General features: G+C 33.9%; 3 protein-coding genes across 4 annotated transcripts; 1 reads left to right on the top strand and 2 right to left on the bottom strand.

Moving 5' to 3' along the window:
• The first annotated feature begins 1,558 nt into the window (after positions 1-1,558).
• Positions 1,559-7,258, top strand: LOC139857496 (uncharacterized). The gene is made up of 13 exons (XM_071846269.1): positions 1,559-2,062; positions 2,238-2,409; positions 2,513-2,730; positions 3,134-3,194; positions 3,520-3,592; positions 3,860-3,937; positions 4,131-4,288; positions 4,367-4,535; positions 4,647-5,109; positions 5,491-5,874; positions 6,122-6,325; positions 6,429-6,562; positions 6,772-7,258. Exons 1-13 carry the CDS (start codon positions 1,700-1,702, stop codon positions 6,944-6,946), a joined length of 2,652 nt encoding a protein of 883 aa, XP_071702370.1. The 5' UTR covers positions 1,559-1,699; the 3' UTR covers positions 6,947-7,258.
• A 559-nt stretch (positions 7,259-7,817) lies between these two features.
• LOC139857499 (GDSL esterase/lipase LTL1-like) lies at positions 7,818-9,520 on the bottom strand. Its single transcript, XM_071846281.1, has 5 exons — positions 9,274-9,520; positions 9,056-9,183; positions 8,715-8,957; positions 8,149-8,401; positions 7,818-8,056 (listed from the first exon to the last, which is right to left on the bottom strand). Exons 1-5 carry the CDS (start codon positions 9,518-9,520, stop codon positions 7,818-7,820), a joined length of 1,110 nt encoding a protein of 369 aa, XP_071702382.1.
• A 476-nt stretch (positions 9,521-9,996) lies between these two features.
• Positions 9,997-12,630, bottom strand: LOC139857507 (GDSL esterase/lipase LTL1-like). 2 transcript variants are annotated; one of them, XM_071846291.1, is made up of 5 exons: positions 12,390-12,630; positions 11,747-11,874; positions 10,829-11,068; positions 10,323-10,575; positions 9,997-10,235 (listed from the first exon to the last, which is right to left on the bottom strand). In XM_071846291.1, the coding sequence occupies exons 1-5, from the start codon at positions 12,628-12,630 to the stop codon at positions 9,997-9,999; spliced, it is 1,101 nt and encodes a 366-aa protein (XP_071702392.1). The 2 variants fall into 2 exon arrangements, with proteins under 2 accessions (XP_071702392.1, XP_071702397.1); XM_071846296.1 differs by having other exon boundaries at positions 10,190-10,218.
• Positions 12,631-14,250: the final 1,620 nt, after the last annotated feature.

A 14,250-nucleotide genomic window follows, 5' to 3' on the forward strand; every position in this document is an offset into this window, starting at 1 on the left:
TGATGTTAACTGATACAAATAATTATGAAACAATATGACATAAAGGTTAATGAAGATCAAAAACTGACTTTGCCACGTCAAAGACAGATTACACTTATTTGCCAAAAGGTACATCATCTCTCTTTGACGTCACAAGCAGAGTTAACAAGAGTCTAAGTCATATATAGAAAAAATAAATAACTTTTAGCGACCTGAAAAAGTTATTTTCTTTATACCCAAACAGTTTATGCATATATTATACTACACGATGCTAAATTATATGTTGTATGTGTTTTCTCGCAAGTAATGTGTTTGTGTCGTGTTTCATGGCAATTGCAAGTATATGAGTAATTTTTTGTGTCGTGCTTCACAAAACATGTGTGAGATAAGTTTTTCAACTAACAATAGAGGTTATAAAACTTCTATGTTTTTTCTTTCTCTTGAGTTACAAAAATAATGCTTCGATTACAGGAGCTTCCACTACCATGATAATTTTGTTAGGAACGATTAGCAAGTTCTAACAAGACTTAACAACCAACTGGTTATCAAACCCACGAGACAATAAACGAGTATATGCGATGAACACGAAGATACTAGCAAGAGTGATTAACTGATTATATGCAATCAATGATATTGTTTTAATCAACGGCCAACCAAAGAGTATTCTTATCAATATTTCGTAGGTATACATTACAGGTTACATATGGGTGTATTTATAGTGCAAAACGATAACGAACTCGAAGCAAGAGCGAACTCCTAGTCGAAATCCAACTCTGGTCGCATAATTTCACGGTCTCAACCACCTCCTTCCCGGTCGTGACGTCCATGCTTCCAGCTTGCTGCTCGACTGCCTAAATCTCGCGGGCGCAATATTGTATCTCCCAGTCGCGAAAAACCTTAAATAGCAGCATTCTTCGTTTTCCCGTTTAACTTGATTCGCACTCAACAATCTTCCACTTGAAGAGATGTTAAACAACACCCAACTTCAACTTGTTTTCCATCCCACAACAATAACCCGACCCGCTTATTACACCTCCTTTTGATACCTCCGGATTTGACACCTGAATCACGTCGCACTTTGCTCATTAACCCACAACCAAGTGCAGTCTTTAGACACCAAAAAATACCGCTGAGCTATAATTCGATCTTTAAGTTACTAGCATGGAACCAAGAACATCTTTGGATACGACACCTATCTCCTTAGTTTAGTACTGGTTACCGAAATACTAGTGTTGCTCGATATTGAAGATGTATTCGATTAATAGAAAGGCATTTTTTATCGCATATATCGTATTCCGTATATATATGTATAATTATAATTATAATTATAATTATATTTATAATTTGTAACAGTATGTTTAAAAATATATATATATATATATATATTTGTTGGAGAAAGACAATGGACTAAAATTTAAAATTAGTTAAATAATAAAGTTTCATTTCACTTTTTAATTTACAATATTTTTTTCTTCAAATTTTTTTTACTTAAACTATTGTTAAATATTTTTTTAATTGCAGTTGCTCGTACAAGTAGAATTTTTTACACTCAAATCTTAAACCCTCTGCTGCTCAAAAACCCACTCTTATCCATTTCGTTCTTCCCAGGAACCTCCAACACACCATGATTTCTTCATCTTCAACTTCCTAATCAAAACCCTAAATTCATTCAATTACACACACGGATAAACTCATACGCTACCTCACCACACCCAAATTCATGGCTAATTTACTCTCATACGCACAAATTCCCCTCAATTTCACCAGAAGCCATGTCGATTCACGTTTTAATTCCTCTCAATTTCACCAAAATGCAGTCGTTGTTCGCGCTTCTGCAGTATCACAAAAGCGAAAAAAACAGTCACAACAGAAGGACGATGAATCATTGTTGTCAGTAACAACGATGGAGAAGGGGCTGAGATTGTTGTTTATGGAGGATTTGATGGAACATGCACGAAATCGTGATGTTGGTGGCGTTTCGGAAGTTATTTATGATATGATTGCTGCTGGTATTAATCCTGGACCTAGGTCATTTCATGGTTTGGTGATTTCTCATACTCTTAATGGTGATTATGAAGGCGCTGTAAGTATTGTTTTTGAGCTACAATTCGTGTCAATCTATTTGATCTAATGTGGATTTTAGTTAGTCTGATCGATAATGTATTAGAATTGTTAATATAATTGCTAGGAAGCAATTATCTACTTATCTAATTATCTAGTACTAATAAAAGTATAATTTGGGACAATGTGAAATGTAGATGAATGCATTGAGAAGGGAGCTAAGTGAAGGTCTATGTCCTCTTCCTGAAACGTTTACCGCACTGGTTCGTTTATTTGGTTCGAAAGGTTATGCTACAAGAGGGTTAGAGATTCTTGCGGCCATGGAGAAACTGAATTTCGATATTCGTAATGCTTGGCTGATTCTTATTGGTAACCATTTGGTCCTCAAAATCATAAAAAAGTTGAAAGTTTTTAACTTTTGCTTTAATCGTTCTTACTCTTTAAATGTTATCTAATTGTTGTTTGTGACTAGAGGAACTTATTAGAAACAACCATTTGGCTGATGCCAATAAAGTGTTTCTAAAAGGTGCCGAGGGTAAGATTAGAGCTACTGATGAGATATATGATCTTCTGATCGAAGAAAATTGTAAAGCTGGAGATCATTCAAATGCATTAACCATAGCTTATAAAATGGAAGAAGTTGGGAGGATGGCTACCACTTATCATTTCAATTGTCTCCTTAGTTGTCAGGCAAGTTAGTTATGGTGATAGCGTTTTCTGCTTGTCTATGTGAGAAACTTACAGGTTGAGGTTTTTAAACGGGCTGGTTTATCCAAAACAACTGTATCCACCTTGTAAAAATAAATTTGAAATACTCCTTGTGTTCTATATCATTGTAAAAACTTTAATATTACATCGTTCATGTTGATTTTACCGAAAAAAGTTTCGGTTGAATATTTTCAAGGGACTTCTGACCAATCTGACCTGTTATTTTCAGTTTTATTTTATTGAGATAAACATAACCCATATATACCCATTCTTAAGTAAATGGGTCAAAATCGCCACCTCTACTTCCAGGACATTGTAATTTACTCCGCATTGATTAACTGAATATGAATCGAATTATATAGCTAAATACCTTTTGTGCTTGCAGGCGACCTGTGGAATACCTGAAATTGCATTTGCGACGTTTGAGAACATGATTTATGGGCAAGGTATAATTGTTACAATATCAATTTTCGTGCATCTGTTATCGTTGATTCTAAATACTTGCTTCATATTGTCGATTTGTTGTAGCATTTATTCAGTTTACTGTTTTTATTGAAGGATTGGCTAGGTTTTTTTGTGTTCGATATTTATGTTTTCCTGTGCAATTTCATGTTTTCAAACTTCCCTTTGATTTTTAGCTATAAATTAAGGATTTGAATATCAGTGCTAAAGAAAGAAATTTGATTCACTTGTGGTATTTCTTGCTGCATTGGATATTCATAACTTTGATAAGATTTCCCTTTTTTTACGTATACTATCTTTGGATCACAGAGTATATGAAACCCGACACAGAGACGTATAACTGGTTAATACAGGCTTATACAAGGGCAGAATCCTCTGACAGGTAATATTCAACAAATTAAAACGATTATTTATTTGTTCATAGACAAATACATAGACCAAGACACAATAATACACACATATGGGTATATTTATATCTATAGATTTGTGTGTGTTAACATATCTATGCATATCTGTGTACCGATTTAAATAGAGGTAGTATTCTTCGTAAATGAAATAACCTTCTAATTTAGTGTAGAAGCTATTTATAGTATTTGTTACCTTCATTTAATATGCACTATACTTTATAATTGGAAGTGTAATCATGCAGGGTACAAGATGTTGCCCACCTACTTGGCATGATGGTGGAAGATTACAAACGTGTACAACCTAATGTGAGAACCTATGCGTAAGTAAATTCTTTAGTCGTTATAATTTGAGAAATGGAAATGGATGTCATTAAAGACATTATGATCACTCATAATTTTGATTTGTTATCAATCTGCAATTACCAGAAAACATATTTCATCTATGTATACGAGTTGTCATCATGTATACCACAGTTATTATTATTTTTATCAATCTTTTTGGTGTCATTTCAGGCTATTGGTCGAATGCTTTACCAAATATTGTGCAGTAAGAGAAGCTATTCGACATTTTCGGGCGCTTATAAAAATTGAAGGAGGAATTAAAGTTCTATACAATGAAGGAAAAAATGGAGATCCCCTTTCTTTATATCTTCGGGCTTTATGCAGAGAAGGTGAAACTTTAACGTTGTATTAATATCTCCATTTTCCTTTTTCGAGTTGCATTAACTAAATACTGTTATTGTAATCAGGAAGGATTATTGACCTTTTGGAAGCTCTAGAAGCTATGAGTAAAGAAAATGTGGCTATACCAGCCAGAGCAATGATACTTAGTCAAAAGTATAGAACCATGGTTAGCTCTTGGATCGAACCTATGCAAACAGAAGCGGATGTAGGATACGAGATTGATTACATTGCCAGGTGTGTAAATCAGGCTAATATCAAAATTTATGGTACATATATGTATTATGCATTATTAGTTATTGTCAAAACTATTTGTATTACTTTTTATTAACACTTCACATCAACCAGATACATCGAGGAGGGTGGACTTACAGGTGAGCGCAAGAGATGGGTCCCACGAGAAGGAAAGACTTCACTAGATCCTGATGTTGCGGGATTTGTTTATAAAAACCCCTTAGAAACTTCATTCAGACAACAATGTCTTGAAACATGGAGAAGGTATCAGAGAAAAGTACTACGGGCCTTGCGAAGAAGAGGCCCGTCACTATTGGGAGACGCTTCTGAATCTGATTATGTACGGGTTTTAGAATGGTTATTTCACGTCCTTAAACGCCCGAACAAAAATGCATTAAAGCCTAAGGCTGCAAGTAAGATGCTTGTACCTGAGTTAGTGGAAGAACTTGAAGCACAAGGTTTACCTACTGACGGGACCCGCAGTGTGCTTTATCAGCGTGTTCAGAAGGCTAGAAGAATAAATCGATCTAGAAACAAGCCTCTATGGGTTCCTCCTGTTCAAGAACAAGAAGAAGAGGTATGATTGTGAAGTTGTTAATTTGGCCGGGTTGGGAACATGTCAAAATGGGTTTGGGTCTAATTGGGTAATTTTTGTTATGGTCCATAATACGTTAAGTTGTCAAATAATAGAATAAAATGTGTAACTCAAAATAGGTTTGAGTCGTGTTAAATTTGTCTTATGAGATATATCTAATATTGTTCTGTATTTGGGTAAAATGTCTTTCAGGCTAAAGGTTACTTGACCCTACCTGACCTTTTTGACCCATAAAAATTTCAACTTTTGGATCAAACACCACCTGCCTATTTTACCACCTCTACTATTTAACCACTATGGATATCCAACTTAATTTGTAATTTACCTGCAAATTCTATGTGGGTTTTCAATTTTTTTACACAGATTGATGAGGAAATCCAAGAATTAGTATCTCGGGTGAGGCTAGAAGAAGGAAATACCGAGTTTTGGAGACGACGATTTCTTGGAGAATGTTTAGAACCTGAACTTATGAAGCAGACAGCAATTGAAGTGGAAGCTTCAGAGGTCTCTGATAATGCTGATGTCAGTGATGATGTCACTAAGCAGGGTGATGATGATGAAGCAGATAAAGAAGAGGTAGTTGAACAAACTGAAATCCAATCTGCTGATACGGAAGCGGTTAAGGACAAGGAAGCAGCTGCAAACCCCCTTCAAATGATTGGTGTTCAATTATTTAAAGGTCCCGATACTACACCAGCTAAATCAAAAAAATCTGCAAAAAAATTGGCCCGAATTGCTAAAATGGAGGTATGAACATCAATAGTGTCATTTGGTGGTACGTGTTGAAACTGAGGATTTGAAACCAGTTGAGAAGTGAAAAAAAAAAGTAATTAAAAACCAGTTGAGTAGTAAAAAAAAAAAAATAGTGTTTAAAAACCAGTTGAGTTCTAGTTTGGATGAAAAACCAGTTATTGATCATTATGGTCACCTGCCTTTACTTGTTACTTTTAGATTTGTATTTTGAACATTATGTTATGTATTCTATTGAATGTAGAACGATGATGATGAAGAATGGCTTCCATTGGATATACTGGACGCACTTAAGGAGTTACGCGATAGAAAAATATTTGATGTGTCAGATATGTACACAATTGCTGATGCTTGGGGTTGGACATGGGAAATGGAAATAAGAAATACCCCGCCTAGACGATGGTCACAAGAATGGGAAGTAGAAATGGCGGTTAAGCTAATGCGAAAGGTAATTATCTCTTTATTTTGTTTAAATAATGATCCTTTTGAAAGTTAGCAAATAGCGAGTTCTTATGTATTTCTAACAGTTGTTAATGACCAATTGATTTTAGGTAATAGAGTTGGATGGGAAACCAACAATTGGAGACTGTGCGATAATTCTGCGTGCAGCAATACGAGCTCCTTATCCTTCTGCTTTCTTAGAGATTTTAGGAACAACACATAGCCTTGGTTATGTGTTTGGAAGGTAATTTCAAGATCAATTAATGCGATATATACTAGTCTTACTTCTTTATTATCCAAAAACCATCAGTTTTTGACAGTATTAAAGACTAGTATAAATATATAGTAGTCTTACATGAACATATTACATTATAGTTTATGTCACTTAATGTAGAGGTTAAATTTGCATGAAAGTGTTTCTGTGGATGATATCTGATCCTTTGTGTTTTTCAGTCCATTATACGACGAGGTCATCACATTATGCCTTGATCTTGGAGAACTTGATGCAGCTATCGCAATAGTTGCCGACCTGGAAACGAGTGGTATCACAGTCCCTGATGAGACCCTCGACATGGTCATTCAGGCTAGACAAGCAACTCGTACTAGTGTAAATGGTACATCTTTGTAACTTTAGACTTTAGAGTAATCCTTGTTCTGTTGTATGTTGTATTTATATTCATTAGTTTAATAGAAACTAAATTGTCTTTGAGCATTCCTGAAAAAGGTACCAGGTTCTTTAGTGGTTGTAATCATTTCAAGCGACTGTCTAAATCACAAGGATTCAGGGACAAATTTAGAGGATGCAAATTGGGCGGGTCAAGGACGAATGAAAACAGGTTCAGATTTGGCCTACCTACACACATTTTTATCCTTCTTTTTCTTTTTTAGTAACTACTAATGAGATATCTATACTTGATAAATCCAGTAGCTCTGTTTTTTTTGTTTTTTGTTTTTTTAATAAAGCAATTTAGGAGGATATATGCATTTTGATTCTTTATAATCATTTAAAGAAAAAATCTATAGTAAACCAACCATTAAATGTGTGTATGAAAATCCTGTACATTATTATTGACAAATGGACTATACATTAAAAAAGAGTACCATTCTTTTTCTATAACTTAACATTCGACTGAAAGTTGAAATCAAGACTTAGGTACAATAAATTTTGTCCTTTAGCTACTCACATACATGTTGAAAGCACGTGCATTTCCCCACGTGTTATGTTATCATCGTATCATTAAATCATCTTGTTTTGTTTAATGTACATTGCACCAGTCAAATAAATGCTTTAAATTTAGGATCTCACATTATAATATTATTATTACATGGGTAGCTACAGTTCTATACCAATTTATTGAAGTTACAATCTCCCAAATAGATATCATATAAAAACTAACAATTGGAACTTAATCATACAAGTAACAAGTTATATATACCCTTATAATATACCAAACCAAACAAGCGCTTATGCAGATTTTGAGCCCATAGATATTTTGTAGTCACATATTATTAGAAGCATCCAAAGCCATGATGGTACTAAGATTCATTGGTGACATGAAGTCAGTCGAACCGGTTAATATCTGTTGCACTACGAGTCTATTTGCTCGCTCAGTTAGATGAAAAGCGTCCCAAAACACATATGCATTCCTATCAGCACACAAGTTCGATACTTTCGTGCATATCCCGATCCCATTATATGGTCCTTGTCCGCAGCACGCTACCTTTGATGTAACAAATCCTTCTCAACAAATAAAAATGTTCAATATTCACCGAAAAGGTATTTTAACTTTTAAGACACGCGTTTGAAAGATGATTTATTTTAGAACTTACCGTATCTTTCAGGGTTAGAAATGAAGTCGAAGTTGGTTTCTCGAGTATTGACACCGATAAACACATTGCTCCCTATCTTACTATTGAGACTATCAGCCAATGCTTGTATTTGAGGATTGAACAAATTTGCTGCTCTTTGCAATTCGGGTGCACAATTACCATCTGGGCTATGTTGGGCTAGTTCTGCTGGTGCACATCCCAATGGTCCTGTGCCTGAAACCATAATCCTTCTCAATCCCAATTGATACAACTGCTGCATCCATCAATAACATGTTCAGTTAGCAGAGTGCACGGGCTACGAATCCTGAAACTTAGTTCAAGATATTAGAGCATAGAAAAACAGTTTTTATGTTTGTATTACTCCATCAGTCCCAAAAAAAAGTTCACAGTACTATTTATATATGTTCCAAAATAGATGCCCCTTACTTAAAATAACACTAAAAAGTCACTAAAGTTCTAGTTCTAAAATTTGTATATATGGAAGTCAGCAAAACTTTGACTCCTGATTCCTTTATTACATGTCTGAATTCATGAGTTAAAATACTTAAGGAACCATATGTACATACCTTTAAAATTTTCCTGTATTCAGAAATCACGTAGACGACATAATCTGGGAGAGAAAACTGTCGAGATCGTAGTGAAAATGGTACCAAATAGTAGTTGTTTACGAAATCGTTGCCTCCTAATGTCATGAATGTTAATGCTTGATTTACAAGCCTTTTTGTCTCTTTAGGGCCAATTATATCACTCACTCTTTGTTGATACTGTTCAAAGTATTGCATTTGCAGTTTGATCTTTATTAGATGTCCCTGCATCATATATATTTCACATGTTACTCAGGTCAAAATATTCATATTTTTCTATAATCAATTATGACTTTTTTTTTTCTTATAGTAAGTGAACTCACAAATTGTGATCCAGTGTCATTAAGTATGCCAACACCAGCAGAAGCAAAATTGGCACCAACAAGTAACTTTTCACCTGTGAGATTTGGGCTCAAGTATGGCATGGTTGCTTCTTCACCAATGGCTTGACCTTGTTTTAATAATTAAAAATTTACTAAAAATTTAATCTTTAATAATAATTGATATATTTAAAAGGACTAAATAAGGTAAAGAACTCAACTGATAAGGTCAGGAATGTTATATCCATTGCTAAACCGGCCCGTAGCACGCTGACTTGGATAATCAATCCCATAAGGAGGTGAATCGGCTCGTGCAAGGGTAACCAAATAGTTGTTATTTCCGCTATCAACCAACGAGTCACCAAACACAAAGAAAGCTTTAGTCTCAGCTTCAAGAACAACATTGCTTAATATTAGACACATGAACATTACAGTTAATCGTATTGAGCTAGCCATTACTGTGTACATATACTTAAATACAATCAAAGTAATACTTTTTTTTTTAAAAGAAGAAGAACCAGAGAGATAGAAATGTGTATTTTTTGGTGTATTTTTAAAAGGGCGAATGTACTAAGTTTTTATAAGTGACGAAATACACATCAATATATCAAATGAAAAAGTAAATCTCAAAAAGTAAGAAGCATATTACAGTTAACATTATATTAAATCATGATTAAATGTAACTTCCCACATGTTGTGCTATCTCAGTTTCATAAAATATGTTGTAACAAAGATTAAATAGTACTCCCTATGTACGAGTATTTGTAGTTAACAATAAATATCATAGACTTGGGATCTAGCATGATAATCATAATATTTGTGAAGTTTACATCATACAATTTGAAATCAATCTTAGATAAAAGTAACATACACCAACAATATGTTAATTCTAATACGTGAAGATGGTGCAGAATTTGAGTCCATAGATGGTTTGCAAATTGCAATCACATAATATCAGCAGCATCAAGAGCCATGATTGTACTGATATTCATTGGTATCATGTAGTCAGTTGAACCAGTTAACATTAGCTGTACAACGATACCGTTTGCTCTTTCGGTCATATGGAAAGCATCCCAAAATACGTGCAAATCCCTATTGGGACACAAGTTAGAGATTAATGTGCATAGCCCGAAACCATTATATGGCCCTACTCCGCAACAAGCTACCTTTGATGTAACAAACCCTTAATTTGCAACAACCAATAAACTTGTTCAGTATTCATCAAAATTGTGTTTTATGATGTTGCATTTTATGAAATTTCTAAACTTACCGTATTTTTGAGGGTTAGATACGAAGTCAAGGTTGGTTTGTCGAGTATGGGCGCCTATAAACACGTCGCTACCTATTTCACTATTGAGACATTCAAGCAACTGTTGAAGTTGAGCGATGAACAAAGTTGACGTTGTTTGTAATTCTGGCGAACATTCACCATCTTGACTACGTACGGCTAGTTCTGCTGGTGCACATCCTAACGGGCCCGTGCCTGTGACCAGAATCCTTCGCAATCCCATTTCATAAAGCCTCTGCGTCCATTGATAACACGTTCAATTACCATAATCAAGAGGAGATTACTATTTATGTTCCACTTAAATGATATGTTTTGTACAACTCTTAATTCAGTAAGTAAAATTATTGTTTCTTTGTGACTTCATCTGAAAATTGGTCTAGGAGACAAAGAATCAGACACTTCCCAAACGGAGGTAAATGGGAACAAGACTTAATACAGAAAAAAGGTAAACAAATGTTATGATCGTTACTGCTTGACAATGTAAATACCATTAAGATTTTGCGGTATTCAGAGATCAAGTAGACAACATAATCTGGAATCGAAAACTGTCGAGATGTTGGGGAGAGTGGTAAATAGTAGTTGTTTACAAAATCATTGGCTCCCAATGTTACAAGTGTCAATGCTTTATTTACAAGTCTTTGAGACTCTTCAGGCCCAATTCTGTCACTCAATCTTTCTTGATATTCTTTGAAGTATTGAATTTGCATTCTGATCTTTATGTGATGTCCCTGCATCATATGTACATTGTAATTTATTATTAACAACAACAACAACAACAACAACAACAACAACAACCATACCCAATTCCACCAAAGTGGAGTATGGGAAGGTTAGATGTAGACAGTCTTTCCTCTACCCTAAAGTAAAAGGGAAGTCATTCCTCCACCCACGGATGCCAATCGATCCCCGGGTGAAAGAAGTCGTTCTTCCCTATAAGTCACTTGTTTAAACTATTAACACATATTTTTGAGTGGATTATTTAAGTCATCAATCCTTTAAATCCCACTATCTCAAAAACAATTGTCACAGTTTGACTTTTGAGTTATTTATGTTTAAACTTTGATCTTAAATACTTTTGTTTTGTATATAGTATTTGACCGGAAATTATATCAATCAAAACACGTTTAAAACATAGTTCATTCATATAAATTTTATTTCATCAAATATTATATAAAAATAAATAAAAATATTTAAAGTTAAAGTTGTGAAAGAAATTCTTGTAGAGTTAAATAAGACAACTAATTTGAAACGAAAGGAGTGTTATTTTTGTTCAGTGGTACTAAACTGGATACGAGTGAACAAAAGTTTTAAAAAAACTTATTGAAAGTCAGCAGGACTAAGTGAAAACACTTGGATGATTTAAATAGATTTGTTATTTCATCTTTTTATAATAAGTAAAAACTTACAAAGTGAGTCCCTGTGTCATTAAGTATGCCAACACCAGCAGAAGCAAAATTGGCACCAACAAGTAACTTCTCACCTGTGAATTCTGGACTCATGTATGGCATTGTTGCTTCTTCACCAATGGCTTGACCTGATAACTCATCAAATTTGCTTAAATAATTATCTAGAAAATTATTATTATTATTACACCAAAAACACCAACGAAACCTAATCCGGCACATGCGAGGTATGTGGAGGTGAGACGTAGACAATCTTTCCTCTATCCTAGAATAAAGAGAAGTCATTTCTCTATACGGAGTGAAACACTCGCAAGAGTAGAGTCTGTTGTCCCCACTCTTTCTCTGTTTACCAGATAAAGAGATTGCTTCCAAGAGGACTTCCGACTAATACTAATAAGTAAAATAAAAAAAACGAGACGCCATGAAAATGGTAGAATCAAGTTTTCATGGGTTTTATATCTTGTCTAGAAATCAATTTAGGCTATGAGCGGAGTTAAATCGCCAATATATCGAAGTTTGATGTCGACTCAACTAATCGAGCCGAAAGGCACTCAAAACAAAACTCTAAAGGCACTGAACTCAAAATTATTATTATTATTGTATAAATTAAAAGATTATACATAACACGGAAATAAAATAACTCAACTGATAAGATCAGGAATGTTATATCCATTAGAGAACCGACCCGTAGCAACTTGGCCCGGATAATCAATCCCATAAGGAGGTTTATCGGCTCGTATAAGTGTAACCATGTAGTTGTTATTTCCACTATCGACCATCGAGTCACCGAACACAAAGAAAGCCTTAGCCTCAGCTTCAAGAACAACATTTGTCAATGATATCATACACTTGATCAATAAGACAAGTAATGATTTTGAGCTAATCATTGAAAGTCGTGTATACAGTATAAAACTAGTTAGACAAATTATGTAAGCTAGGAATAGTGTATTAAAAGACACAAACAGAGAAAGTTGGAAATTGTGTGTGTTTTGGGTGTAATATGAAAAGAGAGAATAGGTGAATGTACATGGTACCGTTGATATCTATTATTAAAGTGCAGCACGTACACCATGTCGACCAACGTTTTAGTTACAAATTAAAAGAATATCATATAAAACGTACTTAAAATAGCAACCCACTTAAAAAGTTTATTATACCCAGGAAGATAAACAATTGAAAGGTTTTTTTTTAACAACAAAAACACACACACATATATTTTTTTTTTCCACGACTGCTCTCAAACCCACAACCACAAAATTGATGTCATTCTTTTGTTATCGCTAGGCCAAAAATCCTTTTAGTCAATTGATAGTTTTGCTAAACTAATATTCCTCATTTTTAAAAAGAAGTGATACTCACACACTAGTTTTTTTATCTATACACACTTTTTACTATAAAATTTACAATTATATCCTTAAATTTATCTAGGGATCACATGAACATCTATTACTATAAGTAAGGACAAAATAGTCTATATCCTTAAATTTATCTAGGGATCACATGAACCTCTATTATTATAAGTAAGGACAAAATAGTCAATTAAGTGTGTATGGATCAATATTGAGTGTGTGAGTATCATTTATTTTTTTAAAAACTATCACCTAGCAAAATTTTAATTTAAGATATATTTGAATGATTTCAATCTAAATTTGACTATATTTTTAAGAAAATAGATGATTGAAAGTAATAAATGAATGTAAATTAAAGAATTAAATGATATATAATGCAGTAGTTACATTTTGCAAATGAACAACTATTTTGACACATGCATAAATAAATAAAGTGTAAATAATTACATTATATATGACGAAAATAGTGAAGTATATACGTTTTAAAAAATATAAATAATAAAAAAAGAAAAAGTAATAGTAAAAGTTTCTTAAATTATTTAAAAAAAATTACATGTTTGGTCCCAGTGGTTTAACCTATATTACACAGGTGGTCCCGAAACTTTTTATTTATGCACTTGGTCACTGTGGTTTGCACAAGTTACACCGGGAGTCCCTAGCACTAACTGTAATTAACTATTTCCGTTAACTCTTATCATATGACATGTGAGGGTATAATTGTCATTTTTCATTTTCCTTTCATCTTTTCTTCCCCGTTCTCAGAACCCTAATTTCAACGATCAGTTTCATCATCATCATCATCATCATCATCATCATCATCATCATCATCATCATCAGTTTCAAATCAAATACAATTGCTTATTCTGTAATTGAAAATTTGATTTCACCATTGTGACTTTACAATTATAACCCATTGAAGATTAAACAATTTCTTAAAAACAACATAGCATACACAAAGAGATTTCAGAGCACAAATCAGCCCGTGATCGATTTAGCAAATAAAACCTTAATCGAGCACTAGAAATCAAACCTTAACCGGAACCGTAATCGATGTTGGAATCTTTGCAACCGATGTCGGAACTTCAATCGAACCTCCACCACAGAAACCTAAAAATTTCGATTAGCAGCAACACCGGACCACCGCCATCCTCCGCCTGC

This window comes from Rutidosis leptorrhynchoides, chromosome 1 (assembly GCF_046630445.1).
Source record: "Rutidosis leptorrhynchoides isolate AG116_Rl617_1_P2 chromosome 1, CSIRO_AGI_Rlap_v1, whole genome shotgun sequence".
Lineage (NCBI taxonomy): Eukaryota > Viridiplantae > Streptophyta > Magnoliopsida > Asterales > Asteraceae > Rutidosis > Rutidosis leptorrhynchoides.